The following is a 16,823-nucleotide window of genomic DNA, read 5'->3' on the forward strand; positions in this document are numbered from 1 at the left end:
TTGTTGTCTTGTACACAGCCCTTTGTTGAAGATTTGCTCCCCATACTCCACATTTAGTTCCCACACTTACAGATCATCTGTCTGTGACAAACTCCCTCGAACCCTGTTGGAAAACGACTTTATTTTTTTTTCACTCGATTGGCATTTTAACTGGGAATAGAGTTCTAGTTTATCATCTTCCACTTACCCACTACAGGTGGCTTCTAAGAGTTGTTTTACTCTTTTAAGGTAAGCACAATTTTTTAATGCCTTCCCTGTGGATCCCCCCTCGTAGAGGGTCACACCCAGAGTAGTTTTTCATTTCCTTCTGCCAGGAGTCCAGCTCTGTCCAGGCCAGGACCAGGTATTATGTTAGTCTTTCAAGTGGACGTTCTAGAACATATGGGAGCAGTATAGATGTGAGCCCTGAAATCACACGAGTCACAGGCTGATGGTCTTGAGAATTCATGTTATCGTCCTGTACCAATGGATAGATTATTTTTCCCCTTCTAATCTGCAACTGAGCCTTCTCAGGACCCTGGCTTTTATGGGAAGAGCCTAGTTTTACCTCCCATCTGGCTTGCACACGACGCCTGGCATCCGTCTGCACCTGGGCATGAGAGCCCGCCCCCGTCAAGGTGCCCACAGCTTCAGCCCCAGCTCAGGGCTGCCAATTGACTTCTCTTCATCATGGGCACCTGTGGGCTTCACTTTCTTTATGACAAGCTCAGGTAAAATCATTTAAAATCATTTTCACTGTATTTAATTGTTTTGTTGCTTTTAAAGTAATTTTGGCAAGGGGATGTTTTTTGTATTGTCACGGAGCCAGAAATCCTTTATACTTAATTTTTATCTTGCAGTACAAGGATTTTCTTTGCAGACAACTACACAATTGATTCTGAACCTATTCTAAAGATCTCTGAATAACGTATCTTTATTGCAGATTATACATATTGAAATATCTATTGAATCCAGTTAATCGTGTTAGTCAAAGCCTAATGCCATTATTTAAGGTCTCTACATAAAGTATGGTGTTCATCAATTCTTTTGTATTTATAATGGTCTTAGTTTATGTTTTTCAGGGCCATTTTATTTGGCATTAGACATTCTTGTCAGGGATGTCAACGTGGTACATTGTACTGATGTCGATGAGAATGACTAACTTTTCTTTTCCACAGCCTTTTATCTTCTATTTTACTTGCTTGACATTTATTTGCTCCTTCCCTGCCACCTCCCTCCCTGAGTGCACCACCGTGACTCAGTATTTGCTGGTAGATCTTACTGGTACATCTCTGTATTTGCAATGCTCCCTATCTTTTTCGTAACCAGCATTTGTCCAGATTTTGCTTTCACAGGCAGTCTGAGGAAGATCAGGTCTTATCTCTAGTTTTCTATTTATACACGAGGCTTCAAAAAATAGATTCTTCCGCCTTTTTTTTTTCTTTCGTCCTTGCAGTGCCGGTCAAGTTTCACCTCTTTGACAGCACCTGTGTGTAATCTCTGTTGGATGCAACGCGATCCCAGTCATTTGATGGATTGGCACGTTGAGCCTTCTTACAAGCGAAGCGCCTTTGACAGGGGTTCAGCCTGATCTCCCTGCCTCCAGACCCCTTCTTCTCCAAATTGTCTTTTGTGCTGCTGCCAAGGAGCAAGTGGTGATATTAAACTACAAATCTGGTCATGCTGGTCACCTCTGTGCATGTCAGTGGCCGCAGGTGATGGAAAGAATACACTTCCAGCGGCCATTCACGGCTCTTCTGGCCCAAGCTTGTCTCCTCTCTCTGCCATGCTCATCTCCATCCCAGCCATGTTTCCTCTTTCTAAGGCCTCATGTTCTTATGTCTTCCTGGAATGCCCATTACTAATTATTCTAGAAAGTACTGTTGCAATCCAGATAAGTGCTTGCACTGTGCTAAAGGTAGTGCATGGGCGTGGTGAGAACCATCGGCCCGGTTGCTCCTCCCATGGGGCCACAGACCACTGGGGAAGACAGGGAAAGCCTCCGTAACAACAGGGTAAGTAGAGGTGGCAGTGGGAGCACAGAGGAGTCTCCAGCCTTGACTTTGATATCTAGGGGATACTTTCCAGGGAAAGTGACGACCAAAAAGAGTCCCAAAGGACAAGCAGGGATCCAGCTCGGCCTTCTTTCTCTTATCACCTGGTGGCTTCTGGTTCCCTCCCCCACCCCCCCACTCTGTCAGACCCCACTTCCTCCAGGCAGGGGCGGTCACCTGCTCTGAGTGCTAGCTCAGTAGGTGGGACGCTATGGTCTTCTTAGCCATGGACTGTATTTATTTGCCTCTCTGTCCTGTCTTAGATAATGAGCCTCTTGAAGACAGAGTCCACTTCTTATTTTTATATCCCTGTGCAACAGGCTTGGTGCATAGCAAGTGCCTGGTTACGTTTCAGTGGAATTGAGTTCCCAGACCCTGCTCTTCTCCTTCGCACAGCTCTTCTGGCCCTGGACTCGGTCCGTGCTTTCTGACCCTCTTGCTCTGTCCAACCCTTCTTCCATTGGTCTATTCCCAGGATCCTCTTCCGACTCTTTAATCACGCGCTCCCTACACCCACACCAGCACTCAGATGGCCTGTGTGCTTTCATCTACAAGGCTACAAGGGCAACCCCTTTCATTCTGCAAAACAGAATGACAGACAAGTAGCACCTGCTAAGAGGTGTCTATTGAAGGTGGTAAGTGCTTTGAATAGCACATCTCCTCCAAAATGTGGTGCCTGGGAAAGGTGGTTTTCTTATGGTGGAATAAAATTTTTGCTAAGAAAATGAGAGCTTTACATCCCAGTTGGCTTCCTTATTTACACAGGCTTCCAGGAGGAAATTTGGATTTAATGTTCAAGTTGGCAACTCTCTTTACATGATGTTTCTGGTATAATTATTCCCTTCCTTCACCTGGATGTGTTCTAATTATTTTTCTGAATTAAAAAAGCCCACTTAACTTGAAGTGTTCATTAAATGTCAGAAAACATGTAATTACATTAGGAGAAAAATTTAGTGTATAACTCTATTTTCATATGGGATTATACCATACCTCCTTTCCCCCCAAATTTATTTTAAATTATGGTTCTATTGCAAGTTATCAAAATCCTTATTTCAGGAAGTATGTTAACATCTTCAGTTTCTCCTTTGTTCCTCTCCTTTGCTTATTTTTCTTTCTCAGAAAGAAGGCTGCATTGGTTGAAACATGCCATTTAGTTTGAGATGTACTAGAGATGGTTCATTCAAACCAAAGGAAAGGAAGGGATAGGAGGAAAGGGGCGGCTGTGGTTGGGGAAGGGAGGGGACTTACTTCCCGGACACTGATGGTTCTAGCCACCCCATCCATAGTATTCTCAAGTAATGAGATTTCCATTTCATTAATGAGGTAAGATGCTCACAGTGGTTAAATGACTTACCCAAGATTTTATTTCTTTGTTTGGAAAAGTCCAACAAATTCACAGTTTATGATTTCATCTTATTATCATTTCCTGAAATCTCCTGTTCCTCCTCTCTTCCTGATTTTAGAGAAAAACAGCTCTGTTATCTGCTTACTCATTCCAGAAACTCAGAAGTCATTTGCATTCTCTCTCTGTCCCTTGAGAGGCAGCTAGTTCTGCCTCTTTAATACCTTTGCTCTCTTCTTCTTTCCCATTGCTTGTGCCAGAGTCTGGGCTCCATGGTTCTGGTTTGGGACTATTTCCATCACCTTCTTGCTAATATCTCTGCTTGCAATTTCTCCCACTCCAGTCTTTCCCCCACGGGGGTGTTTTGTCGTTGTGACATTTCTGAGTGGCAAATCCGACACCATCCCTCGTCTGAGTGCATTGTCTTGCCCTCAAGTCCAAGTCCCTTGCCAGCTATGTCAGGTTTTTTAGGCTCTGTGCCTTGCCTGCCCTGCAGTAGTACCCTCTCCTGTAGGCATCCTACAGACCGGCCACACCGAGTGACATAGGTTTGTGAACAGTCAGTCATAGATTTTCATGCCTCCATGCCCTTGACACTATGCTCCGCCTGCAGTGTTCATTTCTTGCATGGTGAACGTCTGCCGTCTTTTGAGACTGAACTCAAAGTTCTCCTTTCTTATTTTCCTTTATCTCGTTATCAAACATGTTGAGCATGACCTCTTTCTAGTTCTTTACCCTGTACATATTTATATGCTGTTTACCACACTGTGCTGCAATTATTGCTTTTATGTTTCACTAACTTCTTTGATTATAACTTTCCTGATTTCATAGATTTTATTCTTCTTTTTTGCAAACCTTAGACTTACATATTTTATTCTTGCTGCATGCCCAGTGCTTAGTGGTGAGCACATTTTTGGTTATGGTGTGGGTGTTTTATTTCCTTTAAGTTAAAGGTTTATGTTAATTGTAAAATATTGCATAACTACAACAAAATAGAGTAAAGGCATGTATGGCGTCGGGACACCTGCTGAGTTCATTGTAAGAGCAGGTGGTAGGACAGGCTTTATTTGAGAATTGGAAACCAACTAATTGGTTTAGGATGGATGTGCAAATAGACTCAAGAAACATTCGGCCCAGCATTTTTTCCTTTGTAATGACTGTTAGGTTTTCTTATCCTTGTAAGTAGTTGAATTTGAGGGGGCCAATTTATTACCCTTCCTTGTACAGGTTCTGAATAAAAAAACCAGACAGGAATTAAAATATCAGCAGATTCAAATGCAATGCTCAGTTTTATTTCAGGTAAAGCCCAACTGAAGAAAGCAGCGTGGATCTGGTGACAAACTCGACTTCCTATGTCACTACACCCCTGGCTTTCCCGATTGGCCCAGGCTTGGAAACCTGAGGCAGCAGGAGCTGAGCTGGAGGGGGAAGTCTCACTGTCTGGGAAGCCTTGGCAGCTGAGCCCCATGAGCTGAGATGTTCAAATATGGACAGCAACCGGCACCATCCTGCTGCAAAATGAGGGAATGACGTCACACTCTCCAGATATCACCTGTCCATAGAGGGAGGGTCTAAGGAGAGGTAGGAGAATGCTCTCTTCATCATCTGAAAGGGTTAGTTTCTATTCAATGCACCAAAGCACAAAGGCCAAAAGGGAGAGGGGCTGGTTCTTCCCAGCAAGGGTTAGAGGATGGACCCTGTCTCTTAAACCCAGAGTCCCAGGACCTCAGATACTTTGATCCAAAGAATTTCCCTTCCAAGGACAGATCTGGAACTTCGAAGTAAAGAACAGTATGATTCTGTCTACTTTCTTTTAGCTAACATTTGTCTTTTTATCATGATGATGAGTAATACGCGCTCCCAACAAGAAGGACATATAGGTTAACGTCATTAAGGCTTAATGATAAAGGACACATCGACTCGACAGTCAGGTGCAAGTGCTCTGATGGGAAGCATAATTGCCTGTGAATTACTATGGATTAGAAAGGATTTTTTTCCCGCAATTTACGGAGGGCCCTGGACCATGTCATCTCAACTCAACTGGATCTGTAATTGCACATCCTGATGAGGGTCCGGAGCAGTGACCTGAAGGTATGGAACACTCCGGTGGTGAGTCCGGAGCGGCCTGGGCTGCATTTGCATGCCTGGACGTCTCTGACAGCCCTCACAGCCCTCAGACTTTATGATCCAGTTACGTGTCCGGTGGAACTGACCTCAGAAAAATCCTTTACGGGGCTCTGACCCGTATCTTATTAATTCGTGGTTAGATTTATTTCGTTTTTGACTCAATTTATTTCTGCTCCACAGGGCTGCAGTCTTTTCCATGGTTAAATGCGCTCGCTCAAAGTGTGATGTGTTTAATTTGGTCAGTTCTGGACATCCTATAATGGTGAGGGGGAAGAAAAGAGGAACGTCCCCGTCAGGAGGCAACAGTGCAAAATAAATACTTGTATTTTCACGTAGTGGGTCTGACTTACGCTGTGAGTTGCGATGGTCTTCTTAGAAGGAACGTGCTTTACTGACGCTCAGAGTCTTGGGTGACCTAGCTGTGGCTGAGTCCCCTAAGCCAGCGCTTCTCAAAAGTTGCTGTGTGCACCAGTCACCTGATTCTGCAGGTCTGGGGTGGGGCCAGCGACGTTGCTGGCAAGCTCTAGAGCGGCACTAAAGACCAAATGGCAAGCACCAAGTCACCAAATCAAAACACCGGTTCCCCAACTCATCACAATTCATTTTATTCCACAGCATGTGTAAGGGAATGTTATTCTCAGGAAGATGTTTAGGATTAAAATAATTAAAAAAAAAACCTTGAAAGTACACACATTTATGTATCTCTTCTTTTCATTAAATATATATCTGTTTGGCAAAAAAATGTTAGACTCTTTTGTACAAAAACAAAGCAAAAAAACAAAACAAAACAAAACAACCAACCAACCCCCAACCCTTGCAAATTGTCAATACTTGTAATAATTACAATGATGTAAACTTGGATGTCTGACAGCTTGACCATCCTGAGGGGCCTGTGTTACAGCAGAACCCCCAGGAGAAGGTTAACACCAAACACACCAAACCCGTCGAGGGGGGCCGCCTGCCACAGAGGCATTTCGGTTTAGTATATTAGAGATGGGATGACGACTGATTTCACCATTTGTGCTTTCAGCTAAGGGGCTGGGAGGGTGTGAGGCCCGAAGAGGGCAGGCGTGGGCTGGGGCAGAGAGAGGACACCCAAGACTAGCTGGCGAGGAAGGAAGGTTGGTCACGGTCACAGTGCAGACGTGAAGTGGGCACGGGACCTGGGACTGGGTCCGGGAGACCCGGTGCGGCCACGGCTCTGACGAGGCTGCTGCTGCTGCTCCTGGAACCAGAGAGGAACAGCACAAGGCAAAGGCCTGCACAGAGGAGGGAAGGGATGTGAAAGCAGATTTCGAATCACAGGGAACTGGGGGTGTGAGCAGACTCCAGAGAGAAGGGGAACGAGGAGGTGGTGTTTGGTCTTCTCTGGCAGCTAGGCTGTTTCTTCCAGACACAAGCACTGGGGCATTCCCTTCGGTCTGACGGGCAAGCTTTGGGGCAGTCTGGTGCTGCCGGCTTGCCCCTCCAGGGAGGGAGGATGTGCCTGCTGGGCGTTGGGCAGGGGGTCCGGATGGAAGGGCCCTTTGGCTCTCTTATTGGTGGCGGGTTTTGCTCTGCTCCCACCAGGAGACTGCAGCAGTGGGAAGTGACCTAAAGCAATGGAGTCTAGAAACAGAATCAGGGCAGTGAGCAAGACGCCAGGTAGGGGCAGAAGAATGCTGGGGCTAGAGGCGAGGCCAAAGACAGTGTTGACCCACAGCTTCTCTTGACCGCGAGAGGGTTCCAAGGCGTGGGTGTGTTTTCATTCTTCTCTCCCATTAGCTCGATTTTCCAGTTTTGGAGGGGGGCGCTTCTGGGCCCGGCCACTTCAGTTACAGTCATAGACGAAGTCATAGTTGCTGGGCTCCTTGGGGATGGGGGGAGGTGCGTCAGGGATCTGAATGTTTTCCAGGTCGAGGAGGCGGAGCTTGATTTCCATGCTGAGCAGGGTGTCCAGGTCATTCCGGGTCAGCTCGCTCATCATGTCTTTCCCCAGTAATGCATTCAGCCCATCCGTCCAGATACAGTACTGGTGGAAAAGGAAGTGACAAGGGTAACTGACTACTGATGACAATGACAAGAGTAGTGACAGTGGTTAAAAATGACCACTCAGCATGTGCTGGGCTCTGTGCTAAGTGCTCTGCCTCCATCACCACTTTATAAAGTTGACATCTCTGGTTTGCAGGTGAGAGGACCGAGGTGCCGAGAGGCTGAGGAACATGGTAGCAGGTGGAGTGGGCGGGACAGGAACTCAAGCGATCTAACTCTAGTGCACCTGCACTCTTCAGTGCAAATGACGCTTCTTCTATAATAGCAGGAGGATCTGAGTTCTGCGTGACCTCACAACGTCACACCTCCAACATCCTACCAGTGAGTCTGCTTTTAAGCTATTGGTCGGATATATCCTAGCATGCCCAGACTCAGCATTAAGCCAAGCCTGCTTCTTTCCTGACTCCAAGCATAGTTCCTAGTCTAGTGGCTAATCTCTGCTTCTCCTTTTGGATTCTTAACACTCACGATGACAGCCGGCTCTTACCCTGAAGCCAACGGTAGTCCCACCCCAGCATTTCTCTGCAAAGGGCTGGGCAATAACATTCTGCTGCCCAGTGTCTGGGGGACAAAATGGCTAAAATTATTGGCTGATCTTCATGGGGGGTGGACTGGCTGCCTGTCTCTTCTCCCTGAGTTTCTAGTTTCCAGGTTTCTTCTCCTCCAGGTCTTGGAAGCCTGGTTCCTGGGGACAGTGCTGATCTTGGAAAGCCCTCCAGAGCACCCAACTAAGAACTGGTTCTTCCTTTCTCATTAAAACTGACCATGCCTTTTGTTTCTCCAGTAGACTGTGGACTCCTTGAAGAAAGAAACTCTGCTTCCTTTTTCTGAGGATCTGCTTTGCTCCTGCCCTTCCTAGAGCCCTGGGCCTTGGCATTAGAGCCGAGATATGTGGTGGCCCAGCTGGCTTCTGCTGCCAGCATCTGACAGAACAGCCTGCATTCTGGATGCTGTGCTCCACTCACCTTTTAGGATCTCCTAGTACTCTGTAGCCTCTGTGATAGCATTTGTTCTGTTCTTACCGTCAGACTAGACTTCCTTCTAGAATGAGCTCTAGATTGCTGCCTCCTCTTCTGCCCTCACTGGGTCAAGTTACAATTCCAACCCTACATGTAGCCTGTCCTTTCCACTGTGGTTACCTGGAGCATAACAGCAGATCTCAAAGCAAAATGTACTATAGGACTGCAAGCCCTTTACAAACCCTAAGCCACAGCGATCTGGAATCTTCCCATGAGGCACACCAGTGGCAGGACTTTTTAAGCCAAGGAGATGCACCGTGGGTGTATTCCGAGGATGTGTGTCTGGGTAGTGCAGCCCTAAAGTGTAGAACTTCCCCTTGGCTCTGTGATCTCTGCCAAAGCACTGAACCCATCTAAACTCCAGCTGAGTGCTAAGACAGTCTGCAAGTACTCACGTCCGCACAAATACCTTAGACAGATTCTGAACTCCTCTAAACGTTACTTTCCACATAAATAACCTTCCTGAAAATAGATACTGAGGTTCTACCCTGGAGATCCTGACTTGTAGATCTGTGGTGAGTAAATTTTACTTAGAAAAGCTTCCGGCTAATTCTGATACGCTTCCAGATGTGGGGGCCACTGAACTCCATGCGCTCTGAGGCCCCTTCTGGCCCTAACGCTGTTTGACCGTAAATCCCTAAGTCCTGGGATTACTGCTTTTTGTACAGACATCCCAGTTCTGGCCAGCTTCCCAGTACAGATTAACCCAAAACAACACTTCTGTGGTGCCTTTCTTTTGAAAAGCAGCAGGCCCAGAACATTTTATTAAAGAGTACATCAACCAATTAATAAAAACTTGGTAGGACTGAATCTGAGTTCAAAGTATCAAAATGAACTTAAAATGTATTTTATCTTTAAAGAAATAACATAATTCCTAGCTTTTCCCCTAAAAAGGCCTAAAAATTATGACCAACCAAGTAATAGTATGCACAGCTAATGGCCAGATTCTGGTTGCTAAATACCATTTTCTACCAGAAGGGACCATGGCTCCACAGAGAAAAGGCAGATAAGCCTGGCATATTTTGTCATAGCAGCATGACTAAAAGTTGTCCAAGACATCTGGGGTCATGTCAGTAGGACTCAGAAGCCAACTAGAAGGTGCTCGTACTTTCTCTAGACAGGATTATTTGGACACTGACCGTGACAATCACTGCAACCCATTAAAACACAAATATGTTTAAATCCATTACTTCATAACGATGCTCAAACACCAAAACCACCTCGCCGTCCTCATTTGGAAGATGTGCGTTATTCTGAAGACTGACAAGGATGGTCAAGGGTTTATCCTCCCTATTCCATATAAACTGTATAACCTCAAATATGAGGCCAGTTTTCCACTAATAAAGAAGAAGGAATGACCAAATTAAGATATCAACCTTTGCAATGTCTATTGGATCCAAGGATCTAGGCCAAAATCACCAATGGCTGCTAACATCCCCCAAAGAGAGACAACCAGACACCACAGAAGAATACGACATCACTGTTGCTCAACGTTGAGCCTCAACTGGATGAATCCTCTGACTACCACTCAGTTGGAACCATGGGAAATGGATAACCTGTGAAATAACAGCGCAGCTTGCAGTAGGCAGAAGAACACCTCCTTTGAAGGGAAATCATGTCTTGAAGCCTGTGAGTATGTTAGGGTGCACGGCAAAGGGAATTAAAAGCGCTAAGCAGCCGACCTGCAAATAGGAAAGTCCTCTGGGATTGTCTAGCTGGGGCTAATGTAATCACCAGGGTCCCTAAAAGTGGGAGAGGGAAACAGGATAGGACTGAGCGAGAGAAGGGATGGGGGGGAGTTTTGACTACGGAGGAGGAGGTCAGAATGAGGTGGTGTGGAGACTCAACCGCCACGGTTGTGGGCGAATGGAGGCCATGGTCAAGGGATGCCGGTGGCCTCTAGACGTGCAAACGGCAAGGAAATGGATTTTCCCCCTAGAACCTCCAAAAAGGAATTCAGCCCTGCCAGTACCTTGATTTTAGCCCCCAAAAGACCTACATCAGACTTCTGACCTCCAGAATTGTAAGGTAATACATTTATGTTGTTTTAAGCCGCTAAATTTGCGGTCATTTGTGACCGTGGCCACAGTGAACTAATATACCTAATTATAACCAGCAAAATCTAGACTCTCAGCAAGGTTACCAGACAGATGACCTGGTTTTTTTCAATGAATGGCTTGCAAGGAAGAAGAGCACAAGCAGATGCTCCCGAGAGAGAGAGAGAGAAAGAGAGAGAGAAAGGGAGGAACCTATAGATTCAAGGAAACCGAAGAAACATGTTGACCAATTGCTATGCATGGATCTTCTTTGGATGCTGATCTGAACAAAGCGTAGAAGAAATAAAACACACAAAGGAGACAATGGGAGAAGTCTGAAAACCAACTACGGATGGTGGTATCAAAATGGTAACGAATCAGCTGTGAGAATGGAACTGTAGTTGGTTTCAAAATGGATGCTGTTATTTAGAGAGGCACACTGGAATATTTACAAATAAATGACTTTTCTGGTTTTGCTTTGCTAGGAATCTGGAGGGGGGCAACTGGGCCTCGGCGTGGGTACAGATGGCGCCACTTTGGCCCTGAGGTGATTAACTGCCGACACTGGGCGATGGGCTCAGGCCGGAAGCGGGGAGGTCTGGTCCAGCTTCCTGCCTCCCTAGCTACACAGTGTAGGGACCAAGGAGACAGGGACCCTGGAGCAAGGCTCCGTGGTTTCAACTCCAGCTCTATTACTTATTACTAGTTTGACCTTGGACAGGCTTCTTTTTTTTTTTTTTTCTTTAAGATTTTATTTATTTGACAGACAGAGATCACAAGTAGGCAGAGAGGCAGAGAGAGAGGAGGAAGCAGGCTCCCCGCTGAGCAGAGAGCCCGATGCGGGGCTCGATCCCAGGACCCTGGGATCATGACCGGAGCCGAAGGCAGAGGCTTTAACCCACTGAGCCACCCAGGCGCCCCTTGGACAGGCTTTTTAACCTCTTTGTGACTCATTTCCCTCCTTTATCAAATGGCCATAATAGTTTGTTTCTCTCAGAGGTATGATGAAGATTAAGTGAGGTGAACGTCCACAAGACACGGGATGGTACCTGACACAGAGAAATCTGGGCTAGTCGCAGTTACTATTATCCTACTAACGTTGAGGTATTCAATTTGGGGAGGCTTCTCTCCTTATATGATAAATGAAGATATCTGTAATAGGACTTCCTGTTTTATTGAGTGATTATGCAAATAAAATGAGGTAATACATATGAAAGAGAGCTGAAGAAATGAAAAGTGTTCACAAGTGTATGGCATTTTTCACCTCCCCGTATCAATAAAAGGTGGCAGTTACAAATAAAAATTTGGCAGTCGGAGAACATTTGTCCTTATCTGGAATTAATGCACACTGGAGAAAACAGCCTTGCCTAGATTTAAATAACATCCACAGTTCTCCTTCTTAATACGGTGGCCTGCCTGTATATAACCACAATTTTATTTAAAAAGAGAAGCAGTAGGCCTCAGTATCTATTTTCAGAAAGATGAAGACAAAGTCATACCCTTTTGCAAACTAAATGTCAAGTAACACAGAATTACATTTAAGCACCATTCTAAATGCAGGATTTGCATCTAATCTTTCCTCTCTCTTTGGGATGTACGATTTTATTCAAAAGCTTTAAACCAGTGAAAAGCAGATACTGAATAACTTCTAAATGAGCAGAGTCTCCTAGGGGAAATGGGAAACAAAAGTCAGATTCTATTAAAATGTTCCATTCCTTTCTAAAAGCTGTTTATGCAACCACATGTAAAACAAAAATTTGAATGGTATCATCTAAAAATAAGAGTTTGGAGCATAATGCTGGGCTCTCGTTTACAAGAGAACGAGTTACATCAACCATAGCTGTATTTCACCTTACAAATACATTTTCCTAGATCTATGCTAAATATTTTAAATATAGCTGACAGGCGTGCTTCAAGAAGAAAAACAAATTATACATATAACAAGATGTCAAAAAGGAATAAAATCATCTTAAAAATAAAATTCCAACAGCAGAGACAGCCCTGAATCTCTTAAAATAACTTAAGGAAACATGGTAGAAAACCTACTTCATCCAATGTTTTAAAGAAGAGAGACAAGTTTATCTTGGGAAGATCCTGACTCAAAATCCAATACTCAATGGAAACCAAAGCTTCCTCAAGGCTGATTCTTCCTCAGGGTTGACAATTATGCCCTTGCTGAAGCATTTGTACATTCTCTTTCTTTACCATGAACTCTTGGTCAAGCTAGTAAGAGTCTGAATCGGTGATAACTGGCGGTTTTTAAAGAAGTTTCCATTTGGAGTGCCTAGGTGGCTCTGGCCTTTGGCTCAGGTCACCACCCCCGGAATCGAGCCCCACATCGGGCTCCCTGCTCAGCCGAGAGCCTGCTTCTCCCTCTCCCTCTGCCTGCCACTCTGCCTACTTGTGATCTCTATCTCTCTGTCAAATAAATAAATAAAATCTTTAAAAAAAAAAAAAGAAGTTTCCATTCTATTCCAAATCTACGAGATATTTCTTTGTTCATGATTTTTTTTTAAAGATTTTATTTATTTATTTGACAGACAGAGATCACAAGTAGGCAGACAGGCAGGCAGACAGAGAGAGGGGGAAGCAGGCTCCCTGCTGAGCAGAGAGCCTGATGCGGGACTCAATCCCAGGACCCTGAGATCATGACCTGAGCCGAAGGCAGAGGCTTAACCCACTGAGCCACCCAGGTGCCCTGTTCATGATTTTTCTTAGGCAGGCTTTTTTTTTTTTTTTAAGTGAAATTTCTTTACAATATTTCTCTCTTGCTTGTTTTTCTAGCAAAAGGAAAAAGTGACATTCTCTCACAAATTAACCCCATTGAGACCCTTACCTCATGCTTGTCAGGAGCTATGAAGTTCAGTTGGCAGTTTGAGTCATACAAGATGGAGAAAGCAAGTTCGAGCACCTCCTACAAGGAATCAGAGAAAACACCACATTGAGAAAAAAGGCCACATTGGTTCTGCAGGTACAAGTGGCTACAGATGGAACACAGAGTGAGTCCAGATGTGAGAGGCAGCAGTGAGGCTGACAGGAGGAAGGATTGTTTTTTTGTTTTTGTTTTTATCAAGGTTCACAGCACATGTCCTTCTATTTAGGGGAGGTCTGCATGAACCAACTCTTTAATTCTCAAGATAGTCCTTGTAGCAAGTGTGATCTTTCCTCTTTTAGGGGAAGGAGCTTGGAGAAGTTAAATCATTGTCCAAAGCCATAACCCCAAAGCCATGATAGTCTTCTTCCTTTAGCTTCTCCCTTCTAGGTCTAGGGAGACATGAGAAATAGTAAACTCTTTCCCAACCAGCAGATTAAGGGCTGCTCTATCATTGATCACCCCCAGACAGTTGTCCATAGGGGCATGAACTTCCTAAAACATGGAAGCTACATGGGAGCCAATGAGGCTTGTGGGTGAACTCATTATCTTTAGGTCCTTTGCTCTTTGAAGTACTATGGAGCAAAGGCTACATAAAACTTAGATGTTATCCAGAGGCTGCAGAGTATAAAGGTCAAGCAAGGGCCCAATGTTAGAATATGTGGGTTCATTCATTGGTGAGCATCTGCTATCTGCAGGCTATGAGCCAGACCCAAAGGGCCAAGGAATAAGTGACTGTCATTTCACTGTAGCTGTATGGCCTTGGCTGAAACACTCAATGTCATGCCTAGTATGTATGTTAAAATATACTTCTCAAATTATATGTGCTGCATATTATTGGGGACAATGATTATCCTATCGGTTTGAGCAGCTAGTGGGACACAACCTTTGGAAGACAGTCATGGAACATCTCAACACCCTAAAAGCCCCTAATCTGGAGGGAAAGGGCCAAGTGTACCCATGCTCTGCATTGTTACAACACACACACACACTGCATAATTTCTTAGGAGGGCAGATCTTTCCACATCCTTCTCTGCCTAACATCTGTCAGAGTATTTGCCTTTGACCAGTAACTCACAGCAAGAATGCTCCAGAAAGAGGATGGAAGGCAGACTGATAAGGCCAATGCCTCCAGATTTTAGACTTTCAAATGGGTTAAACAGTTCTTGCCAGGTGAATTCTGAAGGCCTTGCATGACCTGAAAGCCTCACCTGACACAGTCAACCATCCGGCTATTTGGGCTCTCGTGGGGTTCGTCTGGGTCTGACTCGCCTCCAGCTGCCCCCTCATTAAGAGGGAGCAGTTCTTGTTCTGAGCCCAGAACTACTGGTATCTCAAACTCATACAGCCTCCTCACCCTGCCAGAAACAGGAGTAAGTGAAGGAAAGAATGCCAAGTCAGAAATGGGGGCTATTCCGCAAACCACCTGTCTCCCCATTTTCGTTTCTTCTTCCTCGGGCCTCTATTCATGCCTGCCCAGTGAGGATCAATGATATTTTTTAAAAAAAAGAGTTCACCAAAACATTTTTTCCATTAACTTTGGCATCTCTCTTGGGACTTTGAGTTTGTCATGGGCCCTACTAGTGGCATCATAATTTGGTGTCATCTTTAAAAAGAAAAAAAAAAAAGTCAGGCAATCCATATCAAGAACCAGGGATCCCATTTCTGGGATTAGTCCTAAAAAATCGAAAAGCAAGCCAACACCGCACACATTATTACCTGGAAGAATGTATCATGAGAACCAAATAAATGTCTTCCCCAATTTGGGTAAACCATTAAAGAAATCACAAATTAACAGAGAAATATATTCAGCCAGCCATTTAGTGTAATAGTTACAAAGATCTGATCTTAAGTGACAAAAAGCAGGAGAAATGAACATTATTTACATACTGATCACAGTTAGGAACAATGTCTACCTGTGGACAGAGACTGGAGGCAAATGATGTGAAATGAAAATAATTATGTTAAGGGGCTGGGATCATAGGTGATTATTTTTTTTTAAATGTAAAACTTTTTTTTTCAATAAAATGATAAGCTCTGATCTTGAAAATTCATAAAGATAGTTTTTAGATTAGGAACACTGACATAAATTATGATTTCATACTAATCTCAATATCATTCATTAGGAAAACTCTCTGGCTCCTGCTTGAGAGATGGGGAAAAAGGAAAGGATGGGCTTTGCTATGAATGACCCGTCAGTATATGGTGATGGCCCCAGGTGACCTTCAGAGGTGAAATTCACGAATGGATTTCTGGGCTGAGGCTGGACAACCGGCGCTCTGCTTAGGCGGTCACATGAATCAGCCCCTTGCTAATGACAGCCAGGGTAAACACCATCAGAGCTCAGACGCAGCCTCTTGACTAGGTGTTGATGTCATCTGAGACCAGACTGTCCGTGTGGCTGTCCTTGGGACACCTTCTCTCCTGCAGAGGCTCATAGAAGGGAGAGAAAGGAGGGGGCCTGACAACTTTGGGTTTTGCCCTCCTAAGACGCAAACCAGTGAGGATGTGAAGGAGCAGAGTCGTCATGACCTAGATTCCTGATAAACACAGGCAGGGAAGGGGAAATTCGTGAGAATGTCAATCCCCACTTTCATTTCACCAAAGCTGCCTGGGAGGGGTGGGAGGAATTAATTCTCTGATCCACATGCCTGCATTAAAGGCTGCTATCGCCTATAATGAGTTTTATTGACGTTCCTGGCTTGTTGTCATTGAGTCACTGATAGAGGTCAGCTCTTCATCACTTCAAGCATAGAGGCTACAGAGCTGGGAGTGATGGCACCTCTTGGACTAACACTCTAGAAGCTGCCACCTGTCCAAACCGTCTGTGAGGGACAGAGGTGCCAGGAGGTGGTAGCGGAGCAGTCACGGATCTGGGGCAGTGTCCCCCTCAGGGGCTTCATCGCACTCCACAGCATTCAGACATCTGATGCTCTGGGGCTTTGCTACTCACAACCTAAGGTCTTTTATTCCCTCTGGATTTAATTCTGTGAAAAATTGTGTTCAGGAGCTCCTTATTTTCATCCTCTATTCCGTTAATTCCCATCTTTCACAATCATGCCCTGGAGTCTCTGACCCCATCCTCAACTCTGGGGCCTGGAGGAGTGACAAGGCATGCTGGGTCAGGGGAGGCTCAGAGAAATTCTGGGCATGGACAGTACCTTGTTTTGTAGACTGCCATTTTCCAGGGGTTAAATGAGAGACTGAATACAAGAGTCCTATGCAACATATTTTTAGTATAGGCGCTGGCCGCCATTCCTTATATTGTTTTGGGGTGAAAGGTCCCATTTGGCCATTTTTCCCATCATTCCCTTGAGCTATGTCAGTTCTCTACCATCTCCTCAGGTCATCTTGAGGGCAAAA

At 45.0% G+C, this 16,823-nt stretch overlaps 1 protein-coding gene across 1 annotated transcript in view; it reads right to left on the reverse strand.

Annotated features, from left to right (window-relative positions):
- Positions 1-6,084: 6,084 nt before the first annotated feature.
- ELMO1 (engulfment and cell motility 1) overlaps positions 6,085-16,823 on the reverse strand; it is a 524,906-nt gene continuing 514,167 nt past the window's right edge. The window contains exons 22-23 of the mRNA XM_080817991.1: positions 13,425-13,502; positions 6,085-7,513 (exon numbers count right to left, since the gene is read on the reverse strand). Coding sequence (XP_080674117.1) covers positions 7,313-7,513; positions 13,425-13,502 — 279 coding nt within the window. The 3' untranslated portion in view covers positions 6,085-7,312. The remainder of the gene's footprint in view (positions 7,514-13,424; positions 13,503-16,823) is intronic.

This window comes from Martes martes, assembly GCF_963455335.1.
Source record: "Martes martes genome assembly, chromosome: 11".
Taxonomy (NCBI): Eukaryota; Metazoa; Chordata; class Mammalia; order Carnivora; family Mustelidae; genus Martes; species Martes martes.